The sequence below is a fragment of the Rhinopithecus roxellana genome, chromosome 13 (genome assembly GCF_007565055.1).
Source record: "Rhinopithecus roxellana isolate Shanxi Qingling chromosome 13, ASM756505v1, whole genome shotgun sequence".
Classification (NCBI taxonomy): domain Eukaryota; kingdom Metazoa; phylum Chordata; class Mammalia; order Primates; family Cercopithecidae; genus Rhinopithecus; species Rhinopithecus roxellana.
Window position 1 is genome coordinate 77,263,798 of NC_044561.1, and position 27,939 is coordinate 77,291,736.

At 43.6% G+C, this 27,939-nt stretch overlaps 1 protein-coding gene across 4 annotated transcripts; it reads left to right on the forward strand.

Annotated features, from left to right (window-relative positions):
• Positions 1-3,351: 3,351 nt before the first annotated feature.
• On the forward strand, positions 3,352-27,724 carry ZNF337 (zinc finger protein 337). Of its 4 annotated transcripts, XM_010361470.2 has the most exons (5): positions 3,352-3,497; positions 16,591-16,666; positions 19,329-19,455; positions 19,791-19,886; positions 24,786-27,724. In XM_010361470.2, exons 2-5 carry the CDS (start codon positions 16,619-16,621, stop codon positions 26,789-26,791), a joined length of 2,277 nt encoding a protein of 758 aa, XP_010359772.1. In that variant the 5' UTR covers positions 3,352-3,497; positions 16,591-16,618; the 3' UTR covers positions 26,792-27,724. The 4 variants fall into 4 exon arrangements, with proteins under 4 accessions (XP_010359772.1, XP_010359780.1, XP_010359787.1 ...); XM_010361478.2 differs by lacking the exon at positions 19,791-19,886 and having other exon boundaries at positions 3,385-3,497; XM_010361485.2 differs by lacking the exon at positions 16,591-16,666 and having other exon boundaries at positions 3,397-3,497.
• The last annotated feature ends 215 nt before the right edge of the window (positions 27,725-27,939 follow it).

Sequence of the window (27,939 nt, forward strand, 5' to 3'; positions counted from 1 at the left end):
TAAACTAGGTATTGATTGAATATACCTCAAAATAATAAGAACTATTTATCACAAACCCACAGCCAATATCATACTGAATGGGCAAAAGCTGGAAGCATTCCCTTTGAAAACTGGCATAAGACAAGGATGCCCTCTCTCACCTCTCCTATTAAACATAGGATTTGAATTTCTGGTCAGGGCAATCAGTCAAGAGAAAGAAATAAAGGGTATTCAATTAGGAAAAAAGGAAGTCAAATTGTCTCTGTTTGCAGATGACATGACTGAATATTTCGAAAACCCCATCATCTCAGCCCAAAATGTCCTTAAGCTGATAAGCAACTTCAACAAAGTCTCAGGATACAAAATCAATGTGCAAAAATCATAAGCATTCCTATACACCAATAACAGACAGATAGCCAAATTATGAGTGAACTACCATTCACAATTGCTACAAAGAGAATTAAATACCTAGGAATACAACTTACAAGGGATATAAAGGATCTCTTCAAGGAGAACTACAAATCACTGCTCAAGGAAATAAGAGAGGACACAAACAAATGGAAGAACACTCCGTGCTCATGGCTAGGAAGGATCAGTATCATGAAAATGGCCATACTGCCCAAAGTAATTTATAGATTCAATGCTATCCCCATCAAGCTACCATTGATTTCTTCACGGAATTGGAAAAAACTACTTTAAATTTCGTATGGATCCAAAAAAGAGCCCGCAGAGCCAAGACAATCCTAAGAAAAAAGGACAAAGGCATCATGCTGACTTCAAAGTATACTACAATGCTACAGTAACAAAACAGCATGGTACTGGTACCAAAACAGAGAGATAGACCAATGGAACAGAACAGAGGCCTCAGAAATAACATCACACATCTACAACTGTTGCGGGAAGTCAGGGACCCCAAACGGTGGGACTGGCTGAAGCTGCAGCAGAAGATAAATTGTGATGATTTCATGGATGAAATAAAAAGAAGAAAACGTTGGGGAAACACTCCAGTGTTTGGTGTGGACAAAGGTTTCTTGAGTAAGACTGCAAAAGCACAAGCACCCAAAGCAAAAGTGGACAAATGAGACCACATCAAACTAAAAATCTTCTGCACAGCAAAGCAAACAATCAACAAAGTGAAGTGACAATCCACAGAATGGGAGAAAATATTTGCAAACTATCCATCTGAAAAGAAAGTAATTGCCAGAATATATAAGGAGCTAAAACAACTCAATAGGAAAAAGACAAATAACCTGCTATTTTAAATGCGCAAAAGATCTGAATAGATATCTCTCAAAATAAGACATACGAACAGCCAAGTGTATGAAAAAAATGCTCAATATCAATAATCATCAGATTATTACATCAGAGAAATGTAAATCAAAACCGCAATGAGATATCATGTCACCCCAGTCAAGATGGCTTTTATTCTCTTTTATTCAAGAGACAGGCAATAACGAATACTGGTGAGGGTGTGGATAAAGGGGAATCAGCATACACTGTTGTTAGGAATGTAAATTAGTATAACCACTATGGAGAGCAGTATGGAGGTTCCTCAAAAGAATTAACAAATATATACGATCCCGCAATCCCACTGCTATCCCACTGCTGAGTATATATCCAAAAGAAAGGAAATCAATATTTCAAGAATATATCTGCACTCTCATGTTTACTACAGCACTATTCAAAATAGTAAAGATATAGAATCAAAGTGTCTATCAACAGATGAATGGAAAAGGAAAGTGTGGTACATAAACACAATGGGATATTAGCCAGTCATTAAAAGAATGAAATTCTATCATTTTCAATAGCATGGATGAAAATGGAGGACATTAAGTGAAATAAGGCACAGCATGACAAATATCACATGTGCTCACTCACTTGTGGGAGCTAAAAACATGAACTCATGGAGACGGAAAGTAGAATGAGATGGTTAATAGAGGTTGGGAAGGATGGTGGGTAGAGGGGATAAATAGGGACTGGTTAATGGGTACAAAAATACAGTTAGATAGAATGAATAAGTTCTAGTAGTTGGTAGCACTATACAGTGCCTATAGTTAAGAACAATTTTACTATATATTTAAAAATAAAAGAGAGAACTGGAAAGTTCCTAAAACAAAGAAATGCTAAATGCTTGAGGGGATGGATACCCCAATCACCCTAATTTGACCATTAAACACTGTATGCCTGTATCAAAATATAACATGTAACCTATAAATATGTACAACTAATATTTATCCAGAATAATTAAAAATTTAAAAACCAAAAGAGAAAAAGCAAACAGAAAGTATACCTAGTAAAGGCCTGAAATATAAAGTCTATGTGGTTTGGCGAGCCACAAAAGATATCAGCATATTATACACCCTACATAATGAAAGAATTGTGGCACTGATGCATAATTAGATATATGGGGGGAAATTAGAAATTGAAATGCAAATTAAATTGTAGTATATTCAATAATGTAGCTGAAACCTTAAATTATGTGGTAAAAGACTATATTTTATTTTATTTTATTTTTTTTTTAGACGGAGTCTCGCTCTGTCGCCCAAGCTGGAGTGCAGTGGCCGGATCTCAGCTCACTGCAAGCTCCGCCTCCCGGGTTCACGCCATTCTCCTGCCTCAGCCTCCCGAGTAGCTGGGACTACAGGCGCCCGCCACCTCGCCCGGCTAGTTTTTTTTGTTTGTTTGTTTGTTTTTTTTTTTTTTTTGTACTTTTTAGTAGAGACGGGGTTTCACCATGTTAGCCAGGATGGTCTCGATCTCCTGACATTGTGATCCGCCCGTCTCGGCCTCCCAAAGTGCTGGGATTACAGGCTTGAGCCACCGCGCCCGGCCAAAAAACTATATTTTAAATAAATTTAATGGGAAAATAAAATATTGGAAAATTTTAAAAATAAGTATATATTCACAGTGTATACCTGGAGAAAGATTAAACCATTGAGAGATCTAAATGCGAATGATAAAACCACAAAATCCGTAAGAAAATCTCTCAGAGATCAAAAGGACTACATAGCAAAAAAAAAAAAAGAAAAAAAAAAGAAAAAAATAACCATAATCAAAGACGGTGGGAAAATTATTTACCTATATCATAGAAATGGAAAAATATTCTTATTGTATGTATAGGGCTACACAAATAAAAGACATCGCCGGTTCTGAAAGGATCCCTCCGCCTCCAAAAGACCACAGGGTCGCGGCGCCTGTCAGAGAGGAGTCCTTCCAAGGATTCCGGGTCGCGCAGTCCCCGATGGACGGCTTTGACCAACATTCTGGGGCGTGTACCTGGACGACTCAACGAGGACTCCGGGGAATGCAGTCCACCGAAGGGATGCGAAGCGGCGGGTCGCCTAGCCACGGGCCGCGCCGAGGATTCTGGGTAGCGTAGTCCCGGCCGCGCTGAGGATTCTGCGTAGCGTAGTGCGGCGCGGCGCCGAGCGGTCCAGATTCCTGGGCGTCTGCGAGCGGTGAGGTGGATAGTCCACCGTCGGTGACCTCACCGCCTCGGTTCGCCGTCAGCCGCCTTGGTGAGCCGCGCTCCTGCGGGTCCCTCTCTCCAGCGCGCCCTTCCTGCGCAGGAAGAAGGGCCGGGAAGGCCTGGGACGCCAGGGCGCTGCTGGGGCCGTAGCGCGCCCTCCCTCAGGCCCGGCGTCTCCATGTTTTGGGGAGGGGCGGAGACCCAGGCCGCGCCTTGGAGTGGGCTGTGGCGCTGCAGCTCACCCAGCGCCCCAGGTCTGGGCCGCTACTCAGTCTCCGTCCCCGGTTGCGTGTAGTGGCGGTTAGGCAGCCTGGATTTCACAGGGGCGCCGAGCAACCCAGGTCTCCGTGTGCCACGGTCGCCGCTTCTCGGGTGGGGACGGGCCAGCGGCCTAGGTAGCTGCCACGGGGGTCGTTTGGCTGGAGGTGGAGGGGGCTTGGCCACAGACTGGGTCCACGGGTTGGGTGGGGGTTACAGCCCAGAGACTGATGGACTAGGTCCGACTCGGGTTCCCTCCGACTCTTAACGCTCCAGACTTTGTTGTGGGAGGCGGGACCGGGGAGGACTTCGCCCGCGTGTTTTGGGGAAGGGTCGCTGCTTTGGGTTGGGGCAGCCCGCCTTGGGACTATCTTCCTTGGATGGGAGGGTAGGCCGGGACCAGATGTCCTGGCATGGGCACTTCCAGACGTGTGTGTGGGGCTCTGCGTGGGGCAGCGTCCGCGGGAGGTGAGGTAGCTGTGGGGACCCATGCGGCCTCTTCCCTGGAGCCCAGCTAATGACGACAAAATATATTTAAAGAGGTTTATTCTGAGTCAGTGTGAGTGACTGTGGCCCAGGTTATTCAGTCTCAAGAGGTCCTGAGAACGTGCCCGAGGTGGTCGGTTTGCAGGTTAATTTTATACAATCCAGGGAGACAGGAATTTCAGGTAAAATCATAAATCAGGCTGAGCACTGTGGGAGGTCAGGAGTTCCAGAGCAGCCTGGGCGGCACAGCGAGACACCCTGTCTCTACGTGAAATTAGAAAAATAAAAAATTAGCAGAGCGTGGTGTCCCATGCCTGTGGTCTCAGCTACTTGGGTGGCCCAGTCAGTTGAGTCCGGGAGGTGGAGGCTCTAACGAGCTATGTTGGCTGCACTGCATGCCAGCCTGGGCAACACAGCGAGATCCTGCCTCAGAAAATCATAAATCAATGTGAGAAAGATACACATGGGTTCCTCCCAAAAATCGAGTATCTCCAAACGGGTTTACACCTCATGGGGGCACTTAGGTATTCTTTAGTGGACAGTTGGTTGAGAGACTTAAGCTGTTGCCTAGACTGGAATCAGAAGTATGCCAGAGGTAAGGGGATTGCGTAGATCAAAGTTCTTGTTATGTAGATGAAGCCTCTTAGTTGGCAGCCCTCAGAATAGATGGTAAATGTATGTTTTCAGTTATTTTTTTTCTTTGTTTGTTTTTGTTTTTTTGAGAGAGAGTCTTGCTCTGTCGCCCAGGCTAGAGTGCAGTGGTATGATCTCAGCTCACTGCAACTACCACCTCCCCGGTTTGAGCAGTTCTCCTGCCTCAGCCTCCTGAGTAGCTGGGACTACAGGTGCCCACCACCACGCCTGGCTAATTTTTGTATTTTTAGTAGAGATGGGGTTTCACCGTGTTGCTCAGGCTGGTCTTGACCTCCTGACCTCAGGTGATCCACCTGCCTCGGCCTCCCAGAGTGCTGGGATTGCAGGTGTGAGCCACTACGCGTCAAGCTGGCTATCTCTTCCAGACCTAGGAAAGGTTTAGAACACAGGAGGTCTGGCTACATTAGTGGAGATTTGCTACAGATGCAAATTTTCCCACTAAAGGCAGCTTTGCGGGGCTATCCATTTCAATATGTTGCGCCTGTGGCAGCCACTTCAAAACATGTCAAAGAAGTATATTTTGGGCTAAAATAGTTTCCTTCAGCATCTGCTGTCATGTGATGCTGTACCAGAGTCAGGTTGGAAAGTGAGCCACATTATATAAGAGTAATATTGTCTGATTAGATTTTATGGTTTTTAGGGCAGGACACCCCAAGCCCCATATATACGCATTTGGGCAAGGGAAAAAAGGTGAGTTTCATCCTCACCAGGTTGGTAGGGCTTCCTTGCTTATTGGAGTGGGAGTAACAGCAACCATTGGGCCTAGCAGTTTTTTTAAATGCCTCTGGGGCCGTGGACTAGACAAATAACTGATTTTAATCATTTCATTATGGAAAAATTGTAAGCAGAACCCTAAGGTAGAGAGACCCATCAGTCAAGATACACCTCATGACCTTGCAAGCCAATCTAGCTTGACCCAGATCCCCTCCTAACCTGTGCAGATTCATTGAGAAATGTCAGAGCCATGCCTACTAGTTAAGACATAACCCTTTACAGTGAGAGTTGAAACCCAGGCTCTATCACTTTCTTGGCTGTGTTGCTTTGAGAAAGGTATTTAAATGTTTTGTGCCTGTTTCCTCATCTGAAATTGGTGGGTAATAGTCACTTCATAGGACAGTTGTGAAGATTGAATACAGAAAAATTTGTGCCATGCCTGGAACCGTCCCTGGCATATATTAAATTCTCAATGTGTTAAATATTATAATGAATATCAACACTTCCTTATTCTGGAAGCACCGACGGGATAAGCTGTGTTTAGTGTAAGCATCATGTCAGGACAGGCTCTGTTGTGATGCCCACACTCAGGATCTGTTCCCAGGAACCTGCCTACAATTGTTTTCTTCTCTGGAAGACTGGGTCCTTTTTTTTTTTAACAAGAAGAGGCTCTACCCTGGTACTGAGGATTTTCAAGGCCACCTTTGAGGATCACAGAGCTAATTTTAGAACTATTTTAGTCCCCAGCTCCTCTTCCTCCACACCCACGTTACCCATGAGAGGACTGCCTGCAGGGTAAGGGAGGACAGCCCAACCCCAAGTGGGGACTTCTTATGTATTGCCTTCCTGCAGTGCTTTCTCTGCCCTAAACCATCGTGGGTTTCCTTTGCTAATGTCTGACATCTTGTGCCCTACACTGTCCCATCTGAGGCTCAGAACCTCTCAGCTGGTTCTCCTCATGGGGAACGTTCCCCAGATCTGATGCCCTCATTCAGGGCACTTCCATCATTGTCCCTACGTTTCTTCTCTCAGTGCTTTATTCAGGCTGCTGCATTCATGGTGCAGACCAGGTCTTGTAAAAAATTATTCAGTCAGCATGTGCTGAGCCATTGTCCTGTCCCAGGGATAGGGCTTTATAGTCATTGCCATATTCATCTCGTCAACCAATGTGGAAGTTAGGAATTGGAATCCCCATTTCACAGACTAAGAAGTACTGTGTTAATCAGTTGAAATAATTTTCACGACTGGGCATGGTGGCTCACACCTGTAATCCCAGCACTTTGGGAGGCCAAGGTCGGCAGGTCACCTGAGGTCAGGAGTTCGAGACCTGCCTGGCCAACATGGTGAAACTTCATCTCTATTAAAAATACAGAAATTAGCCAGGCATGGTGGCTCACGCCTGTAATCCCAACTACTCTGGAGCCTGAAGCAAGAGAATTGCTTGAATCCAGGAGATGGCGGTTACAGTGAGCAGAGAACATGCCACTGCACTACATCCTGGGGGACAGTGAGACTCTGTCTCAAAAAATAATAATTTTTACTTTATGTAACATCTGGGATCAAGTGGACTGGGTTGTGGAGCAAGCTGGGATTTTGGGGGTTTCTGTTAAGAATTAGGTTCACTGAGGTATAATTGAGACAAAATTTCTCACATTTTAAGTTCTAGTTAATGAGTTTTAAGAAATGTATATAGTGAAGTCTTGATCATCAGATCAACATATGAACATTTTTCATCCCCAAAAATGTAGGAACTGTTTTTTTATCTTAGGAGAATTTTAATGAAATGTACATGGAGGAGCTAAATGTTTCAAATTTGCCTTATGTTCATATCTAATTTATTGGTAACTAATTTAAACCACTTTCTTCTGGCTCTCAGTTTCTGTTCCTACAGGATATTAAGTCCCACAGATGTCAACAGATGGCAGGAGTGAGACCAGTTTGCAGTGTTCTCCACTCACACCGTGGAAATGAAAGTTTTCTCTATTTTTCCTCTCCAAATTATCTTGGAAGGGATATTCAATTTTTTTCAAATTTACAATGAAAAATATTGAAGAAGGAACTAAAGTAGAGAGAATATATAACAAATCTCTCTGTTCCCTACTTGCACCTTAACACTTTGCTCTTCTTATTTCATCCAACCCCCTCCCCACCCCACGCTTTCTGTTTTCAGGCTAGAGCATCTTGAAGCCAATCCAAGACACCATTTTATCTGTAAATTTACTGCAGCTGCTTCTCTGAGGACTATTTTTGTTGTTATTGTTTTGCTTTTTAACATAACTAGAGTACCAGAATCACACTCAACAAAATTAGCAATTTATTAATTTCACCCATTACCCAGTTTATGCGGAAATTGTCCAGGTCTCAAAAATTTCTCCTCACAATTCAGATTTCACACTCAGGTTCATTAAGATGGGAAGCATGAGAGAAGAAACATCTAGAAACCAGCTCAGTAGTGCCCCTTGTCTGTTTTACTTCTCTCTTTGTGATCTAGGTAAAGGAAGTCTCCCTACCTTGGCAAACTTCCCATCTGCTTGCTTAGGTGCTGAGGCTTGTTCATTCTTTCCTTGTCACGGCTTTTTCCTCCACTTCCTCCTTCTGCCTGCCAGGCTCATCTCCTAATTCTACTTCTCCACTGTCTTTTGCCTCTCTGCCCATGAGGACAAATAATGATCACACCACTTACCTAATTGTCTGGCCCTAGTTCTGGTCCCAACTATAATCAGAAATGTGGATTCTGGAATGGCAATGAGGAGCTATGTGGACTAGATCTCCAGCAAAACACCATAACTGGTAATTTAGAAAACCAAAAACAACCATGTAAACTACACAGAATTTGTCTTAAGACCACTCAGGAATTTAGAGAAACATTTATTCAGAAAAATCAACTGAGCCTTTCTGAGAACAGTGAGAGTCTGTAACATTTAACACACAAACTGCTACCCTCCCTACCCCCATTTTGGTCCACTCTGAGAGAAACTCCACTATGGGCTGTGAAAATGACAAGATGGAACCCTGTCCCTCTCCAGTTCTCAGTCTATGGTGACAGTTTTTCCCTGAGAGAGGCATGATGCCACTATTCTTAACTTCTCTCCCCCTGCCAGTCCTGTGTTCCTGAAGCTGGTTTCATGTAAGCGTAGTTGAGAAGTGTGGGTGGGGACCTCCTTGAATTTATTCTTGGAGTTTGTTGAGTGTGCTGGCCTTGTAGATTCATGTCTGTCTTCAAATTTTGAAGTGTTGGCCATTATTTCTTCAGTGATCTATCAGCATCTTCTCCTAGACACCCATAATGGTGTCCAGTTAATGGTGCCTTATAACTCTCTTGGCTCTGTTTACTTTATGTCATTGTTTTTTCTTCCTGCTTCTCTGTCTCTGTAATTTCTTCTCTGTATGTTTACTGATTATTTCTTTTGCCTGCTCATCTGCTGTTAAACCCCTCTACTGAATTTTTCACTTACTGTGTTTTCAGGTCCTGAATTTTCGTTTGCTTCCTTTTTGTAATCTCTGTTGATATTTTGTTCATATATTTTTTCCTGATTTCCTTTTCTCTATATGTGTTTACATGAGTTTTTGAGAATATTTTAGACAGTCTAAAATCTGTCTAGTATGCCTGAGGCTTATGTTTCTCCAGGGAAGGTTTCCATCACTTTATTTTCTTCCACTATTGGTCCATGTTTTCTGAGTTGTTGTTGTTGTTGTTGTTGTTGTTAGAAATTAGGCATTGTGGAAAAAAACAACCTCCTTTTCCAATTTTTGCAGACTGACTTTTTTCCAGGGAGGATTTTTGCTATTACCTTGGCATTAGTTCTAAGCTTTGGGATCAGTCTGAGGAGAAGGTTTAAGATTTTCTCAGGCCTTTTTGGAGCATGGATCTTACCTTTGCTTGTGGCTTTTTCCATTTTCTCATAGGCAACTGCTTTTAAGTATTTATTTGTCCCAAGAGTCTCTCCTCTGGGCCTTTGATGGTCTGTTGTATGTCTCTACCCATCATATCTTGCCCCAGGCATCTGCTCTTCAGTCTGTCTGCATCTTTGCCAAGCATGATCCAGTGCTTTTCCTCCCTAAGGTGTGAGATCCTCAAAACAGAGAGCAGTCCCTCAGGCAGCCTCCAACAGCTTAGAACCTTGTAAGAAAGGTCTACTGTGCTTTCTCAGGTTTGAGGGAAGGAAGTGGAAACTGGGATGCTGCTTTAGAAGCTCTGTTGTATTCTGCACATGTAATTTTTTTGCCCCAGGGATCTATAGGCAAGTTCACCATGAGATTTTTCCATTAGGCAGCACTTGGACAGGATAGAACACTGGGAATAAAGAGTATTGGGATGCAAATATGACTGTCTCCTGTTTTGTTTTTGTTGTTGTTGTTGTTTTGTTTTCCTGAGACTGTGTCTTGCTCTGTTGCCCAGGCTGGAGTGAAGTAGCGTGATCAAGGCTCATTGCAGCCTCAACCTCTTGGGCTCAAGCCAGGAGTAGCTAGGACTACAGGCACGTGCCACCACACATAGCTAATATTTATATTTTTTGTAGAGACAAGCCTTTGCCATGTTGCCCAGGCTGGTCTCGAACTCCTGGGATCAAGCGATCCATATGCATCAGCCTCCCAAAGTGCTGGGATTACAGGAAAGCCACTGTGCCCAGCCAACTGCCTCCTGTTTCTAATGTGGCTTTTTCTTGATTGGGCAGTTTCTTGAATGCTGGGGACTTTTGAGTATTTTCAAATGAAGTTTGCTCCTATAAGATTATTTTAGGCAATTTTTTGGTAAGCATAGAATTAGCAATATGATTAATGCTTTTTCTGTAAACTAGTATTATGAAAAATCTCAAATGGGTAGCAAAATTGGGAGAATGGTAATATGAATCCCCATGTTGCCTTCATCCAGATTCGATAATTTTAAAACCATAGATAGTTTTGTTAGATTTATCCCTTCCCCCTGTTTATGTGCCTAAGTATTTTAAACAAATCCAGATGTCTTGTTATTTTACCCATATATATTTGATGTCTGAGAGGATTTTTAATCAATGTTGAGGTGTAACTTGGGTACCATAAGAAGCACTGCTTTTAACTGTATACTTCAATGAGTTTTGACACAGGTCACTTATCACCTCAATCAAGATACAGAACATTTCAACAGTTCTCATGTGCCCTTACATGTAATCACTCTAGAGGAAAATAGTCAAGAATTCTCACCAAAATATGGACAAGTAGTATCCAGCAATACATGAAAAGAATGATATATTCTAGCCAAATAGAGTTTGTTCCTAAAAAACCAACGATAGGGTGAACATAGAGTAAGCTACCTGTGGAGATATTTAACTTTTTTTTTTTTTTTTTTTTTGAAACGGAGTCTTGCTCTGTCCCCAGGCTGGAGTGCAGTGGCGCGATCTCTGCTCACTGCAAGCTCCGCCTCCCAGGTTCACACCATTCTGCCCCAGACTCCCGAGTAGCTGAGTCTACAGGCACCTGCCACCATGCCCCACTAATTTTTTTTTTTTCTTTGAGACCGAGTCCCTGTTGCCCAGGCTGGAGTGCAGTGGCGCAATCTCTGCTGACTGCAAGCTCCGCCTCCCGGGTTGACGCCATTCTCCTGCCTTAGCCTCCTGAGTAGCTGGGACTACAGGCGCCCGCCACCACTCCCGGCTATTTTTTTTTTTTTTTTTTTTTTTTTTTGAGACGGAGTCTCGCTCTGTCACCCAGGCTGGAGTGCCGTGGCGCGATCTCCGCTTACTGCAAGCTCCGCTTGCTCCCGGCTTCACGCCATTCTCCTGCCTCAGCCTCCCTAGAAGCTGGGACTACAGGCGCCTGCCACCTCGCCTAGCTAATTTTTTTGTATTTTTAGTAGAGAGGGGGTTTCACCGTGTTAGCCAGGATGGTCAGGATGGTGACCTCGTGATCCACCCGCCTCCACCTCCCAAAGTTCTAGGATTACAGGCGTGAGCCACCGACCACATGGAGCCCGGCGGAGATATTTAACCTTTTATCTGTAGTTCTCAGGAACGAAAGGAAAGGCAGCTTCTTGCATGAATCAGCTTTCAGCTTAATATTTTTCTTTCGGCAGAGTGGTTTGAGTTCCCACGTTTTTATTTTCCTTTCACTGCTTTCAGGGAGCAAAAGAGAAAAACCTACACGACTATCTTAATGCAGAAAAATATTTGATTACATTTCATAGCTATTCAGTGTAAAAATTCTCAGCAGATGAGGAATAGAATTTCCCTTAATAAAACAAAGGTTATGTGTGACAGCCTGGCTGCAGTCATCATATTTAATGGTGAAGTATGGTCACACTAAGATCAGGAACAAGCATTAATGTTGATTCTCATCACTCTTTAGCATTATCCTAGAATATCTAGCTAATCTGTTAAGGTATTAAAAAGGAATAAAAGGCATAAACGTTGAAGTAGAACAAGAAAAACTTTTTATTCACGGAAGATGTGAGTGTGTACATGGAAGAATCTGTAGTTAAACAACTAGATACTAGTAACACACAGTTTAGGAACTTCAGAAAATAACGTCAGTATTTTTAAAGAGCACTTGTATTTCTGTAACCTAGCAGCAGTTAAAAAATGAAATACGGCCGGGCGCGGTGGCTCAGGCCTGTAATCCCGGCACTTTGGGAGGCCGAGACGGGCGGATCACAAGGTCAGGAGATCGAGACCATCCTGGCTAACACGGTGAAACCCCGTCTCTACTAAAAAATACAAAAAACTAGCTGGGCGAGATGGCAGGCGCCTGTAGTCCCAGCTACTCCGGAGGCTGAGGCAGGAGAATGGCGTAAACCTGGGAGGCGGAGCTTGCAGTGAGCTGAGATCGGCCACTGCACTCCAGCCTGGGTGACAGAGTGAGACTCCGTCTCAAAAAAAAAAAAAAAAAAAAAAAAATACATATTTATACTACCAGCAAAAACAAAATGTTTAAACTTCTAAGACTGAATGTAGGAGAATATCTTTGTGACTTTGGAATAGGTAAAGATAGCACAGATGAGACATGCAAGGATGTAAACTATTTAAGTGTACAGAAATAACAAAAATACATGTTTTAAATCGCCTTTCAATTGCCGTCAGAAGAAGAAATTTCACTGCTTTTCTTCTCTACGTGTAAACCAAAAAGTATCAGAGTCAAGTACCAATTTAGATTTTTTTTTATTATTATTATAAGTTCTAGGGTACATGTGCACAATGTGCAGGTTTGTTACATATGTATACTTGTGCCATGTTGGTGTGCTGCACCCATCAACTCGTCAGCACCCATCAACTCGTCATTTACATCAGGTATAACTCCCAACGCAATCCCTCCCCCTTCCCCCCTCCCCATGATAGGCACCAGTGTGTGATGTTCCCCTTCCCGAGTCCAAGTGATCTCATTGTTCAGTTCCCACCTATGAGTGAGAACATGCGGTGTTTGGTTTTCTGTTCTTGCGATAGTTTGCTGAGAATGATGGTTTCCAGCTGCATCCATGTCCCTACAAAGGACACAAACTCATCCTTTTTTATGGCTGCATAGTATTCCATGGTGTATATGTGCCACATTTTCTTAATCTAGCCTGTCACTGATGGACATTTGGGTTGATTCCAAGTCTTTGCTATTGTGAATAGTGCTGCAATAAACATACATTGACATGTGTCTTTATAGCAGCATGATTTATAATCCTTTGGGTATATACCCAGTAATGGGATGGCTGGGTCATATCGTACTTCTAGTTCTAGATCCTTGAGGAATCGCCATACTGTTTTCCATAATGGTTGAACTAGTTTACAATCCCACCAACAGTGTAAAAGTGTTCCTATTTCTCCACATCCTCTCCAGCACCTGTTGTTTCCTGACTTTTTAGTGATTGCCATTCTAACTGGTGTGAGATGGTATCTCGTGGTTTTGATTTGCATTTCTCTGATGGCCAGTGATGATGAGCATTTTTTCATGTGTCTGTTGGCTGTATGCATGTCTTCTTTTGAGAAATGTGTGTTCATATCCCTTGCCCACTTTTTGATGGAGTTGTTTTTTTCTTGTAAATTTGTTTGAGTTCTTTGTAGGTTCTGGATATTAGCACTTTGACAGATGAGTAGATTGCAAAAATTTTCTCCCATTCTGTAGGTTGCCTGTTCACTCTGATGGTAGTTTCTTTTGCTGTGCAGAAGCTCTTTAGTTTAATTAGATCCCATTTGTCAATTTTGGCTTTTGTTGCCATTTCTTTTGGTGTTTTAGACATGAAGTCCTTGCCCATGCCTATGTCCTGAATGGTACTACCTAGGTTTTTTTCTAGGGTTTTTATGGTATTAGGTCTAACATTTCAGTCTCTAATCCATCTTGAATTAATTTCGTATAAGGAGTAAGGATCCAGTTTCAGCTTTCTACTTATGGCTAGCCAATTTTCCCAGCACCATTTATTAAATAGGGAATCCTTTCCCCATTTCTTGTTTTTCTCAGGTTTGTCAAAGATCAGATGGCTGTAGATGTGTGGTATTATTTCTGAGGACTCTGTTCTGTTCCATTGGTCTATATCTCTGTTTTGGTACCAGTACCATGCTGTTTTGGTTACTGTAGCCTTGTAGTATAGTTTGAAGTCAGGTAGCATGATGCCTCCTGCTTTGTTCTTTTGACTTAGGATTGTCTTGGCAATGTAGGCTCTTTTTTGGTTCCATATGAACTTTAAAGCAGTTTTTTCCAATTCTGTGAAGAAACTCATTGGTAGCTTGATGGGGATGGCATTGAATCTATAAATTACCTTGGGCAGTATGGCCATTTTCATGATACTGATTTTTCCTATCCATGAGCATGGTATGTTCTTCCATTTGTTTGTGTCCTCTTTTATTTCACTGAGCAGTGGTTTGTAGTTCTCCTTGAAGAGGTCTTTTACATCCCTTGTAAGTTGGATTCCTAGGTATTTTATTCTCTTTGAAGCAATTGTGAATGGAGTTCATTCATGATTTGGCTCTCTGTTTGTCTGTTACTGGTGTATAAGAATGCTTGTGATTTTTGCACATTAGTTTTGTATCCTGAGACTTTGCTTATCAGTTTAAGGAGCATTTAAGAAGTTGCTTATCAGTTTAAGGATATTTTGGGCTGAGATGATGGGTTTTTCTAAATATACAATCATGTCATCTGCGAACAGGGACAATTTGACTTCTTGTATTCCTAACTGAATACCCTTGATTTCTTTCTCTTGCCTGATTGCCCTAGCCAGAACTTCCAACACTATGTTGAATAGGAGTGGTGAGAGAGGGCATCCCTGTCTTGTGCCAGTTTTCAAAGGGAATGCTTCCAGTTTTTGCCCATTCAGTATGATATTGGCTGTGCGTTTGTCATAAATAGCTCTTATTATTTTGAGATATGTTCCATCAATACCGAGTTTATTGAGAGTTTTTAGCATGAAGGGCTGTTGTATTTTGTCAGAGGCCTTTTCTGCATCTATTGAGATAATCATGTGGTTTTTGTCTTTGGTTCTGTTTATATGTTGGATTACATTTATTGATTTGCGTATGTTGAACCAGCCTTGCATCTCAGGGATGAAGCCCACTTGATTACGGTGGATAAGCTTTTTGATGTGCAAATACATGTTTATTTTGCCAAGGTTGAGCACATACCCCAGAGAGAGGTCAGTGGCTTTCCCCAGAGATGAGTTTGAGAGCTTCATTGTTTAAAAGGGAAAAGTAGGCTGGAGGGGAAAGAGGGAGGGTGTGGTAATCCACCTGTGGCAAGAGAAAAGGAGCAGGTAGGAGAATAGTCAGTTATGTATTCATCTCACACTCAGTAAATCAGCACTTTATGTAAGATAAGGTGTGCATAGAGTAGCTACTATGGAGATACTTAACCTTTTATCTGTAGCTTTCTCCTTTGGAACAAAAGAAAAGGCAGCTTCTTACATGTTTTCCTTTTGGCATAGTGGACTGGGGTCCCTAGTTTTATTTTCCTTTCATAACACCATAGTATTTGTTCACTTCTTCTGTCTCAAAGTTGCTGGCCAGTGGATGTATGCTGTGTTCATCATAATCACCACATGATAGCATCTTTGTTCCTTCACATTTCCTTTTTTTCCACCCCTGTATGTCTGTTTTTACTTTTACTTTTTTTTTTTTTTTATCAAAACATTCACTTAAAAGTATAGTGAATACTCTAATGAAATCATTGTACCCACCACTTTAATTTACAATTCTTTCCTGTATTTCTACTGGAATTATTTTCCAAAAATTCAGAGAAAATAGTACAATGAACCCTGTACACATTATTCAGTTCTAAAAATTATCAAGTGTGGCCAATAATGCTCAATTGACTTTTGAGGGTGAGAAGGGGTGTTTAAGCACATCCAGACATTTTTCACTCGTGAATGTTCCGAAAGTTTGTATACAAGAAAGGGCTCATGCTTTTAAAACCCAAAATATTTTTATAACAACAAAATTAATATTTGATAATCTGATATCCAATTAGTGTTCAGATTTCACTGGGTGCTAAAACTCTTCACGTATTCTTTGTTGCAATCAGGATCCAAATTGCATTGGATCACTCATTGCCTTAGATTGACCATGTGTCTGAGGACTTTTATTCCTGAAGGCTCACACTCCCCATGTTATTAATTTGTTAAAGGCTTTGGTGTTTTACAGTACTTAATAGCTGCCAATGCCATCTGCCTGTGGCCTTCTCAAGTTTGTCTGCCCCTGTGATTATCCTGACTTTAAACCCAGGGAGACAGAGGCTAGAAGAGGCAGACAGCTTTTGTGTGTTCTGTCCAGTGCAAAGAACACCTGCAAGTCTGAGCCCTAACCTTAAACTCAAGACCTCATCTGCAGGTGGTGCACATCCTTTTAGCCCCTCAGTGATGTAAGCAACAAATCTCACCCAGCTCCTGGGACACAGGGTCTTCACTCCCAGATGAGCTTGTCCTGGATTTGCAGGGAGCCTGGCTCCCTAGACCTTTTGGCTAGACCCCCACAGGGGGATTGTGCAGATGTGCTCTCCCCAGATCCCCAGTTGGTATTGGAATCAGGCCAGTGTCACATGTGGGGAGGGCAGCTGCATCCAGCCACCCTCTGACTTCTCTCCTCCCACAGATCAGCCATCTGCAAGCTTCCCTTCTACATGGAGAGCAGGAAGACAGTCATGGGACCCCAGGGAGCCAGGAGACAGGTGAGACTTCCCAGAACTGTCCTTCTTGCTGTCACAGGATGGGCCTGTTTCCTTCAGTGGCCCTAGCAGTCACATTGTTAGCACAAGACCAAGGCCAGCACCGCTCCTGGGGAGTGATCTGTCTTTCCTGGCGTCCTCCAGCAGGTGACTGGCCTGTGGGTGTCACTTATCAAGTAGTGATCTGTGTACAACACCCAGGGAGCATTTACAGCCAAAGACAGGAATCTCCACACTCAGGTGTCCAGTGATGATGTTGGGTTGGTGTCAATGAAGAGTAGGGCAGAGAGGGAGGTCACAAAGGCCTCCAGTGGGAGGGGCTCCCTGGGCAGTTGCGAGAGATGTGGCAAGTACAGGAGATGGGGAAGAGGCAGAAGTGTGCTCAGTCTCAGGCTGCCACTGGGCAGACTGCTCGACTGCAGGGAGGAAGGGTTTTAGCAGTCAACGTTCTCACAGATGGCTGGTGGATGAATCCAGGTCCTAGGAGAAGCAGATCCCAAGATGCAATGAGATGGGCTGGGCTCATGTTAGAGGAAAGGCCTGCAAGAGAGAAAAGGGGATGACTGCAGCCTCATCAGACTCCAGTGAGGAGAGGGGGATAAAATTGCATGGAAGTGTCGGAGACCAAGTACAGCCTCGGGAGGCTCAGCCAGGCCAGCAGTCTTCAGGCCATAGTGGGCTATCAGAGGAGCGCCTGGATCGGAAGGGGCTTGCCTTGATGTCCTTAAAATGCATGGCCACTGCCTGGAACAGCTGTGAGAAGCATGGCCTAGATGTGGGTGCAGGAGTGGACTGTGGTCCCTTAGGCTCCCAACTCAGAAGTCTGCCAGGTGCTGGCTTGGGGTGGCCACAGCTGATTTTCCGTGTGTTCTAGTGGAGGTGCAGAGTCACACAGGGGACCTGAATATCTCTGGTTTGGCAGACAGCATGTTGGATGGTTAGATGGGCTTTCAGCATTACCAAACTGGGAGATTGCACCTACAGCCCTGGATCGGCTACGTCTCTGAGGAGCAGTCACTGCCCTGTGCTGAGCCTGCATTGTCAATTGGCCACAGATGCCCAAGCTCACCAGGGTCCTCACGGTTTGACAGTGTAGGATTGCCACCTCCCATAGCTCTGCCACTTCCTGCAGACTCCTCGCTGCATGGCCTAAACTGCTAAGATAGCTCCCACCTACCTCCCTCATTGACCCCTGTCATCTGATTATTCCTAAAGACTGCTGGCTACCTCTGACCCTCCTGAGGACAGAGGCCTGGATGCCAGCCTGAGGAGCCGAACTTGATCTTTAAGCTGTCTGGGGTTTTCTTGGTTTTTCTTTTGGGTTTTTTGGGGGGGATGGTGGTCAGGGTCTCACTGTTGCCCAGGCTGAGTACAGTGGCACAATAATAGCTCACTGCAGCCTTGACCTCCCAGGCTCAAACAGTGCTCACACCTCAGCCTCCCAACTAGCTGGGACTACAGGCACTTGCCACCATGCTCAACTAATTTTTTATTTTTGTGTGTGTGGAGTTGGGGTCTTGCTATTTTGCCCAGGTTGGTCTCAACTCCTGGATGCAAGCAATCCTGCATCGGCCTCCCAAAGTGCTGGGATTATAGGCATGAGCCAGCATGCCCAGCCTGCCTGGATTTTGAGGATCTTTACAGTAGGTGTGACATGATAGATCAGTGCTGAGGGAAATAGGGATTGACAGTTAAGGGTCAAAGGAGAGGCTTTCTGACTCATGAGTCTAGTAGTCTGATGAGCTTCACGAATTGATTATTTATTTATGAGACAGAGTCTTGCTCTGTCGCCCAGGCTGGAGTGCTGTGGCACAACCTCAGCTCACTGTAACCTCCTCCCAGGTTCAAGCAATTCTCCTGCCTCAGCCTCCCAAGCACCTGAGATTACAGCCATGCACCACCACACCTGGCTAATTTTTATATTTTTAGTAGAGACAGGGTTTCACCGTGTTGGCCAGGCTGGTCTCAAACTCCTGACCTCAAGTCATCCGCCCGCCTCATCCTCTCAGAGTACTGGGATTACAGGCACAAGCCACCGTGCCTGGCCACAAATGGAATTTAAATTCATCAGGCACCTACAGAGATGCCAAACTGGTCACGTGCGTAGTTGCAGAACAGATGTACTGTGAGAAGGGCTCTTTCAAAAGTGCTCCATCCACTAATTCAGATGTGCTCAGACTGCCCTATACAGCACTGGATTTTTGGTAGAAATCAGATCTAATCTGGATCTGAATTCTGGGATCCTGCAGTGGAGATTTACATGTTCCAGCGCAGGTCCCAAATGGTTGGTTGTCATTTTATCAGAAGATCCATGAGAGCTGTGTCTTGCTCATTTAGAAATTCATGGAGTATCTAACTCAGAACATGGCTAAGGGTACCGTAAAACTTTAGTAGTGTGTTATTTACTGTTCATATGTTTGTAGGAAACACTGTTATTTAATTTTTTGAGTTTTCCTCTTCTCCCTGCCTAGGTTTAAAGCTCCACACAGTTGAAACTCTCTGTGCTTCTAGGAAGCCCCATTAAGACTACCTAGCACCATAAATACTGGGGCCAGGCAGAGACGGAGGTCTTGGAACTCCAGGCACAGGTGGCAGAACCTGGAATCCTCCAACTGCCTGAGTGCAACACTGTCCCTGGTGAGCATGCCTGGGTTTTGTGTTACAGGCTTTCTTGGCATTTGGGGATGTCACTGTGGATTTCACCCAGAAGGAATGGAGGCTGCTGAATCCTGCTCAGAGAGCCCTGTACAGGGAGGTGACACTGGAGAACTACAGCCACCTGGTCTCACTAGGTAAGCGTGGCTTCCCTCGAGGCTAACATTTGACCTGTGGTGCCTCTGATGTTGCCATAGGGTTAGGTTCAGAGACAAGAATGTTGTTTTCTCTGTTCCCCTGAGGAAGGTCTACCTTTGGTAAAGTTTCATACTGACTGCCACTGGGCACCTGCAGGCCTCTTTCCCCACCCTGCGGCTCCCCCTGGGGGTGCGTACTCTGAGCATGGTAGACAGGGTCCTCCTGAGCCTTCCCCCTCTGAGTCTCCCTCCCTTCCTGCCCTGGGTGGCTCCAGCAAATGGCCCCTGGAGCCTACAACCAGGAGTCACCTCATGGTTTTTTTCCCTGTGAGCAGGAATTCTCCATTCTAAACCAGAACTCATCAGGCGGCTAGAGCAAGGGGAAGCGCCCTGGGGAGAAGAGAGAAGATGCCGGCCAGTCCCCCGTGCAGGTGAGGGGATAGACAGGGCAGACAGAGCACAAGGCACTCAGCCTTTCAGGAGGGAGGAGGCTTCTCTGAGGCCAGGGGACCTGGAAGCTGTTCTGGCCTCCTTGGCTGCTCTTCAGACCACCTGGCCCTGCCTTCCTTTCAGTCCTTGCTGAGTGAGGGGTTCTCTTGGGGCCCCTGGACCCCTTCTCCCAGGAAGCCTCCTTTCCCCCTACTTGCTAGGCTTCTTTCTCCCACTCAGTCTCCTCATTTGTGACTTTCCTCGTGACTGCCCGACTGCAAGCCTAAGTCTATCGCCCCTTCCTGACACTGTCAGGGTATTCCTATGTTAGCTTCTTTTTGTTTTGTTTTGTTTTTTAATTATTTATTTTTCCATATAAGTAAATATAAATTTTTTGACATAATTTGGATCTCATTCTTCTATATACTGATTTTCTTCTTTTTTTTAAAATTTAAGTTCTGGGGTACATGTGCACAACATGCAGGTTTGTTACATAGGTATACATGGGCCATGTTGGTTTGCTACACCCATCATTTACATTAGTTATTTCTCCTAATGCTATCCCTCCCCCTGCCCCCTAACCCCCAACATTCCCCAGTGTATAATGTTCCCATCCCTGTGTCTGTGTGTTCTCATGGTTCAACTCCCACTTATGAGTGAGAACATATAGTGTTTGAGTTTTCTTGTGTGACTCTGCTGAGAAAGATGGTTTCCAGTTTCATCCATGTTCCTGCAAAGGACATGAACTCATCCTTTTTTATAGCCACATGGTATTCCATGGTATATATATGCCACATTTTCTTTATCCGGTCTATCATTGACGGGCATTTGGGTTAGTTCCAAGACTTTGCTATTGTGAACAGTGCTGCAGTAAACATACATGTGTCTGTGTCTTTATACTAGAATGATTTGTAATCCTTTGGGTATATACCCAGTAATGGGATTGCTGGGTCAAATGATATTTCTAGTTCTAGATCCTTGAGGAATCGCCACACTGTCTTCCACAATGGTTGAACTAATTTACACTCCCACTGACAGTGTAAAAGTGTTCCTATTTCTCCACATCCTCTCCAGCATCTGTTGTTTCCTGACTTTTTAATGATTGCCATTCTAACTGGCATGAGATGGTATCTCATTATGGTTTTGATTTGCATTTCTCTAATGACCAGTGATGATGAGCATTTTTTTCTAAGTTTGTTGGCTGCATAAATGTCTTCTTTTGAGAAGTGTCTGTTCATAACCTTCGCCCATTTTTTGATGGGGTTTGTTCTTTTCTTGTAAATTTGTTTAAGTTCTATTTTAGCTTCTTAAAACCTCTGTCCGTTATTCTTCAATTCCCATAGCTTTTTTCCTTGTCTTTTAATGTTTTAAGCAGTACTACTGTTGCCAGAGGTCACTTCACCTTCCTCCTTCCCTCATTTCCCCCAGAAGTACTGCCTGAGTGGGGCTGTGGTCTAGAATTGTGCACCCACTTAAGTCCCCGTAGTCACTGCAGTGGTTCATCAGGACTGATGATGATGATGATGATGATGATGATTCTTGCCTCTAGGGTGAACTTGTTCTCTCTTGGAGCAGTTTTAGTTCACAGTTAGGCCCTGTGTTCCTCTCTTCTCTTTTCATGCTATTTTACTGGCTTCCCGTACTCCTCACAGTGGGACCACAGGAGACTGCTAAAAAGTGATGTTAAGTTTTCTGCTTATAACAATGATAAATTTAGTTTTCTCTGCCTTGTTATGTGTCAGTTTCAGGGTCATCTGTTTCTATTGACCTTTATATCCTATTTAGTGAATGTGTGGACAGATTTAGCCTTACTTAGCTATAGTTCTCCTCGAGTACTTGGAAGTCTCTTTTATGTCTTGTTTAAGAAACCCGTCCTAGATCAAGTTTATAAAGATACAAAGATTTAAAGATACAAAGTTTTTTTGTTTTTTATTTTTTTGAGATGGAGTTTCACTCTTGTAACCCAGACCGGAGTGCAGTGACGCAATCTTGGCTCCCTGGAAACTCCGCCTCCCAGGTTCAAGCAATTCTCCTGTCCTAGCCTTCTGAGTAGCTGGGATTACATGTGCTCACCACCACCTCTGGTTAATTTTTTTTGTATTTTTACTAGAGATGGGTTTCACCATGTTGGCCAGGCTGGTTTTGAACTCCTGACCTCAGGTGATCCACCCACCTCGGCCTTCCAAAGTGCTGGGATTACCGACGTGAGCCACCATGCTTGGCCAATTATATATAAAGACTTTTGTTGTTGTTATTTAACTCTTCTGTGTCTTTATAGATTTTTTTTAGGGAGGGCAGTTTGAACTATCCAATACTTGAAAAGATGGTTTTTACATCTTCTATATTCATAGTGGATTGTTCTATATCTACTAAGTTTTGTAGGACTTACTTTATATATTTTAGCCTACTATTAAATACATGCAGGGTTAGAATTATTATAATTTTATTGGCTCACAGGGAATCTTGTGTCCTCTGTACTTTCACCCTCATCTCCCATTCCTGGATTATTTTGAAGCAAATCCTGGTCATCATATTTCATCTGTAAAACATAAGTTACTATATTATAATCTATTTCATTTAATATTAATATTAGTTTCTAAGATATTTTTGATGACTATAATGCTCATTTAACTTTCCTTATTTCATGGCATGTATATTTTGAGTTTACATCCTATAATACTTTCTTTTCTCTAGCATTTTTTTGTGAAGCAAATGTTGAACAATTATATTTTGGTGGATACTAAAAAGTTGAAAGGCTTATAGAATGAACACCTGTCAATCTACCACCTACAGTCAGCATTTAGCTTTGTGCTCCATATTCTTTATCACTTATCCAGCTGTACATTACTCTCTCCATCCATAAGTCTATCTTCCTTTTGATGCTCTTTAATATTGCAGATATCATTATCCTTTACTGATAAACACTTCAGCGTGCATGTCAATAAGTAGTACTATAATGTTTCTTTGTGGTTCTTCTTAGGAGTTATATAAGATGCATAAATCTTAAGTGTAACATTCAATGAGCTTTGACATATGCATAACTTTATGTAATCTGGACCCTATGACAACACATAACAATTACTCTCACCCCAGAAGTGCTCTTATGCCTTTTTCCAGTCATTTCATGCCCCCACATCCACCAGAGAAAATCACTATTCGGATTTTGTTCAATATGCCTTAATTTCACCTATCTTAGAACGTCTTATAAGTGGAATTACACAGTATACTCTCTGTCAGAAAATTAGCAGGTTGATTTTTTTTTTATGGTTATTGTTGTTGACTTTGTCCTATTGTTTCCAAAAAAAAGCAGGTTCATACAGACTGTGGAGTTCTTTCCCATTCCTTGCTTCCCACCACCCCATAAAAAATGTGGGGGCATCCACTGAGAAATTTGGAGCTGGTCTGAGTTTTCATGGGCATGAGGTCTCTGCTTTTGGATTTATGATCGGTGCCACTCCCTCAGTTTGCATAGGTGGGAAGAGACTCCTTTCTTAGTCATCTCAAATATCATAGAAATGACAAAATATCATAGACTGGGAGGCTTAAACAACAGACATTTATTTCTTACAGTTTTAGAATCTGGGAATTCCAAGATGAAGGTGCTGGCACCTTTGCTTCATTGTGAGGGTCCCCATCCTGGCTCGCAGGCTGCCACCTTCTTGCTGTGTCCTCTCATGGGCTCACCCCATGATCTCAACTAAACCTGTTTATCTCCCAACAACTCCACCTCCAAATACCATCACATTGGAGGTTAAGGTATCAACATAAGAATTTGGGGGGGATGCTAACGTTCAGTTCATTATCAACTCCCTTCTCTCGCCCCCATATTAATTGCTTGCTGATTTGTCTGTCAGTTAATTAAAATAAAAGGCTTCTTGTCTACCACTGACTTCTGAAAGTGTGAATGTTTAATGTAATGGGAGTACATGTTAGGATTTTATTTAACTCATAAGTGAGATTACTGGCAGAATGACAAAGCTGGTTCAGTGCAGGTATGAGAAGGTGGGGTGTATGTGGGTAGTGCCAAAATAACACCATTGTAAGTTACCCTGTAACTTTACAGAATCAGCAAACTTAACTCTCATTATCTGAGTGATCAGAAAAATTAGAAATTATACAGATGATGTAGGAAAGCTCATATAATCATATATCCGACAAGTTTTGGAGTACTTTTCCTGGACAACATGGCGAAATCCCATCTCTACAAAAAATACAAAAATTAGCCAGGCAATGGCACCTGTGGCTTGACTACAGGCAGGCACCTGGAGTCCAGCTATTCGGGAAGTTAAGGTGAGAGGATCGTGTAAGCCTGGAGGTTGAGGCCGCAGTGAGCCATGATCATGCCACTGCACTCCAGCCTGGGCAACAGAGTGAGACCCTGTCTCAAAAAAACAAAAGTTTTTTATCATAATGGGATTTTGAAATGTATCAAATCCTTTTCTGTGTCTGTTGAGATGATCATATGTCTTTCGGTCCTTCACTCTGTTGATGTGATGTATCATAAGTATTGATTTGTGTATGTTGAATCATGATTGCATACCTGGGATAAATCTCATTTGGTCATGGTGTATTATCTTTTCTGTGTTATTGGATTGGGTTTGCTAGTATTTTGTTGAGGATTTTTCCATTTAGCGTCATCAGGGATATTGGCCTGTAGTTCTCTGTTTTTGCTGTGTTCTTGTCTGGTTTTGGTATCAGGATAATGCTGGTCTTGTAGAATGAGTTAGGAAGAATTCCTCCCCGCCCCGCTTCAATTTTTTGGAATAGTTTGAGAAGAATTGATGTTTGTTGTTCTTTATGAGTTTACTAGAATTAAGCAGTAAAGCAATTGGGTCCTAGGTTTTTCTTTGATAGAAGACTTTTCATTACCGATTCAGTCTCATTGTTGGTCTGTTCTCCAGGAATATATGCAGAACATGTCCTGCGGCCCAAGAATCTTGGACTTGCACATCAGAGGCAACAGCAACTACAATTTTCTGATCAAAGCTTCCAGAGTGACACAGCTGAAGGTCAAGAGAAAGAAAAAAGCTCTAAGCCCATGGCATTTTCCAGCCCACCCCTAAGACATGCAGTAAGCTCAAGGAGGAGGAACAGTGTAGTGGAAATAGAGTCTAGTCAAGGCCAGAGGGAAAATCCTACAGAAATAGACAAAGTATTGAAAGGAATAGAAAATTCAAGATGGGGAGCATTCAGGTGTGCAGAGCGTGGGCAAGACTTCAGCCAGAAGACGATAGTAATCATACACAAAAAAGCACATTCCAGGCAGAAACTTTTTACATGCAGGGAGTGTCACCAGGGCTTTAGAAATGAGTCAGCATTGCTCTTGCACCAGAAGACACACACAGGAGAGAAGTCCTATGTATGCAGTGAGTGTGGGCGAGGCTTCAGCCTCAAGGCAAATCTCCTCAGACACCAGAGGACACACTCAGGAGAGAAGCCTTTTCTGTGCAAGGTGTGTGGACGAGGCTACACCAGTAAGTCATACCTCACTGTGCATGAGAGAACACACACAGGAGAGAAGCCGTATGAATGCCAGGAGTGTGGGCGAAGGTTTAATGATAAGTCCTCATACAACAAGCACTTGAAGGCACATTCAGGGGAGAAGCCTTTTGTGTGCAAGGAGTGTGGGCGAGGCTATACTAATAAGTCATACTTCGTTGTGCACAAGAGAATACACTCAGGAGAGAAGCCTTACAGATGCCAGGAGTGTGGTCGAGGCTTTAGCAATAAGTCACACCTCATCACACACCAGAGGACACACTCAGGGGAGAAGCCCTTCGCGTGCAGGCAGTGTGAGCAAAGTTTTAGCGTGAAAGGAAGTCTCCTCAGACACCAGAGAACACACTCAGGGGAGAAGCCTTTTGTGTGCAAGGATTGTGAGCGAAGCTTTAGCCAAAAGTCAACTCTCGTCTACCACCAGAGAACGCACTCAGGGGAGAAACCTTTCGTTTGTAGAGAATGTGGGCAAGGGTTTATTCAGAAGTCAACCCTCGTGAAACATCAGATCACACACTCAGAGGAGAAGCCTTTTGTGTGCAAGGACTGTGGACGAGGCTTTATCCAAAAGTCAACCTTCACTTTACACCAGAGGACACATTCAGAGGAGAAGCCTTATGGATGTCGGGAGTGTGGGCGAAGGTTTCGGGATAAGTCCTCGTATAACAAGCACCTGAGGGCACACTTGGGAGAGAAACGTTTTTTCTGCAGGGATTGTGGGCGAGGCTTTACCTTGAAGCCAAATCTCACCATACATCAGAGGACACACTCAGGAGAGAAACCCTTCATGTGCAAGCAGTGTGAGAAAAGTTTTAGTTTGAAGGCAAATCTTCTTAGACATCAGTGGACACACTCAGGGGAAAGGCCATTTAATTGCAAGGATTGCGGGCGAGGCTTCATCCTAAAGTCAACTCTCCTCTTCCACCAGAAGACACACTCGGGGGAGAAGCCTTTCATCTGTAGTGAATGTGGGCAAGGATTTATCTGGAAGTCAAACCTTGTGAAACACCAGCTTGCACATTCTGGCAAGCAGCCTTTTGTATGCAAGGAGTGTGGGCGAGGCTTCAACTGGAAGGGAAATCTCCTCACACACCAGAGGACACACTCAGGGGAGAAGCCCTTCGTGTGTAATGTGTGTGGGCAAGGCTTCAGCTGGAAGAGAAGTCTCACCAGACACCACTGGCGGATACACTCAAAGGAGAAGCCTTTTGTGTGCCAGGAGTGTAAGCGAGGCTATACTAGTAAGTCAGACCTCACTGTGCATGAAAGAATACACACAGGAGAGAGGCCTTATGAATGCCAAGAGTGTGGACGAAAGTTTAGCAATAAGTCATACTACAGTAAGCACTTAAAGAGACACTTACGTGAGAAGGGTTTTTGTACAGGGAGTGTGGGTGAGGCTTCATCTTGAAGTCATATCTCACCAGCCATCAGAGGACACACACAGGAGAGTAACTTTGCTTTGTTATAAGCTTTAGTTGAGGCTGCATAACTTGTTTGTGAAGATATAACAAAGGCAGACAGAATCCAGAGGGCCACAGAGAACCTGAATTCAACCCATATGTCCCCAAGAGATTCGGAGAAAAGAGGTCAATGTTTAAGGAACAGAGATGCCAGTTGAGGGGAGGGCATTATCTGGGCTATTGGGGAAATACGGTCTCTTTCCTACTGAGCACATATTCTTGTATTTGTGCCAGGCTGTGCTTTCTAAGCACTGCTCTTAGCCAGTGACTGCAGAGCAGTGATACCAAGGGAGGTCTGTTACTGACAATCTCCCCAACCTCCTTGGACTGCAAGCAATCTAGGACACCTCCACCAAACCTCTTCTTGCACTTTCCTTCCCTCTGGCTGCCCTCCCAGCCTTCCTTGGTTTGAATGTTTTGTCCCCTCCTTAATTTATGTTGAAACGCTACATAAACTGTTTACTGTTGAAACAGTGTGACAGTATTAAGAGGTGGGACCTTTGGGAAGTGATTAAGTCAAGTCATGAAAATAGAGCTTTTGTGAATGGGATCAGGTGTCCTTATGAAAAGGCTTGATAGAGGGAGTTTGTCCTGTGGCCCTTCTAGTTTCTGCTGTGTGAGGACACAATGCTCCTCCCTTCCAAAAGATGCAGCATGAAGGCATCATCTTAGAAACAGACATGAGCCCTCAACAGACAATTGAACCTACTGATATTTTCATGTTGGACTTCACAGCCTCCAGAACTCTGGGAAAATAAAGTCCTCTTTATACATTTCCTAGCCAGTGGTATTTTGTTATAACAGCTCAAATAGACTAAGTAACTGCTCTCCCTCATCATTCTCTCACAATCATATCTTGAAATAAAATCTCTGTACATGCAGTCCCATCTTCGTCTTTGCAGAGAACTCCCTCCAACACGCTGATACCAAGAACAGTCTGACAAAACAGGTGGTAAAATAGGGATCTGGGGACCACTCACCTGCCTGGCAGGAGTAAAGCAGGTTGGCTAGTGGGGCACAGGTAGGTGGTTAGCTGCAAAATATTTCACAGGTGATTTCCTGAGAAAATGCTTCAATGATAGAGAATGCTGTGGCA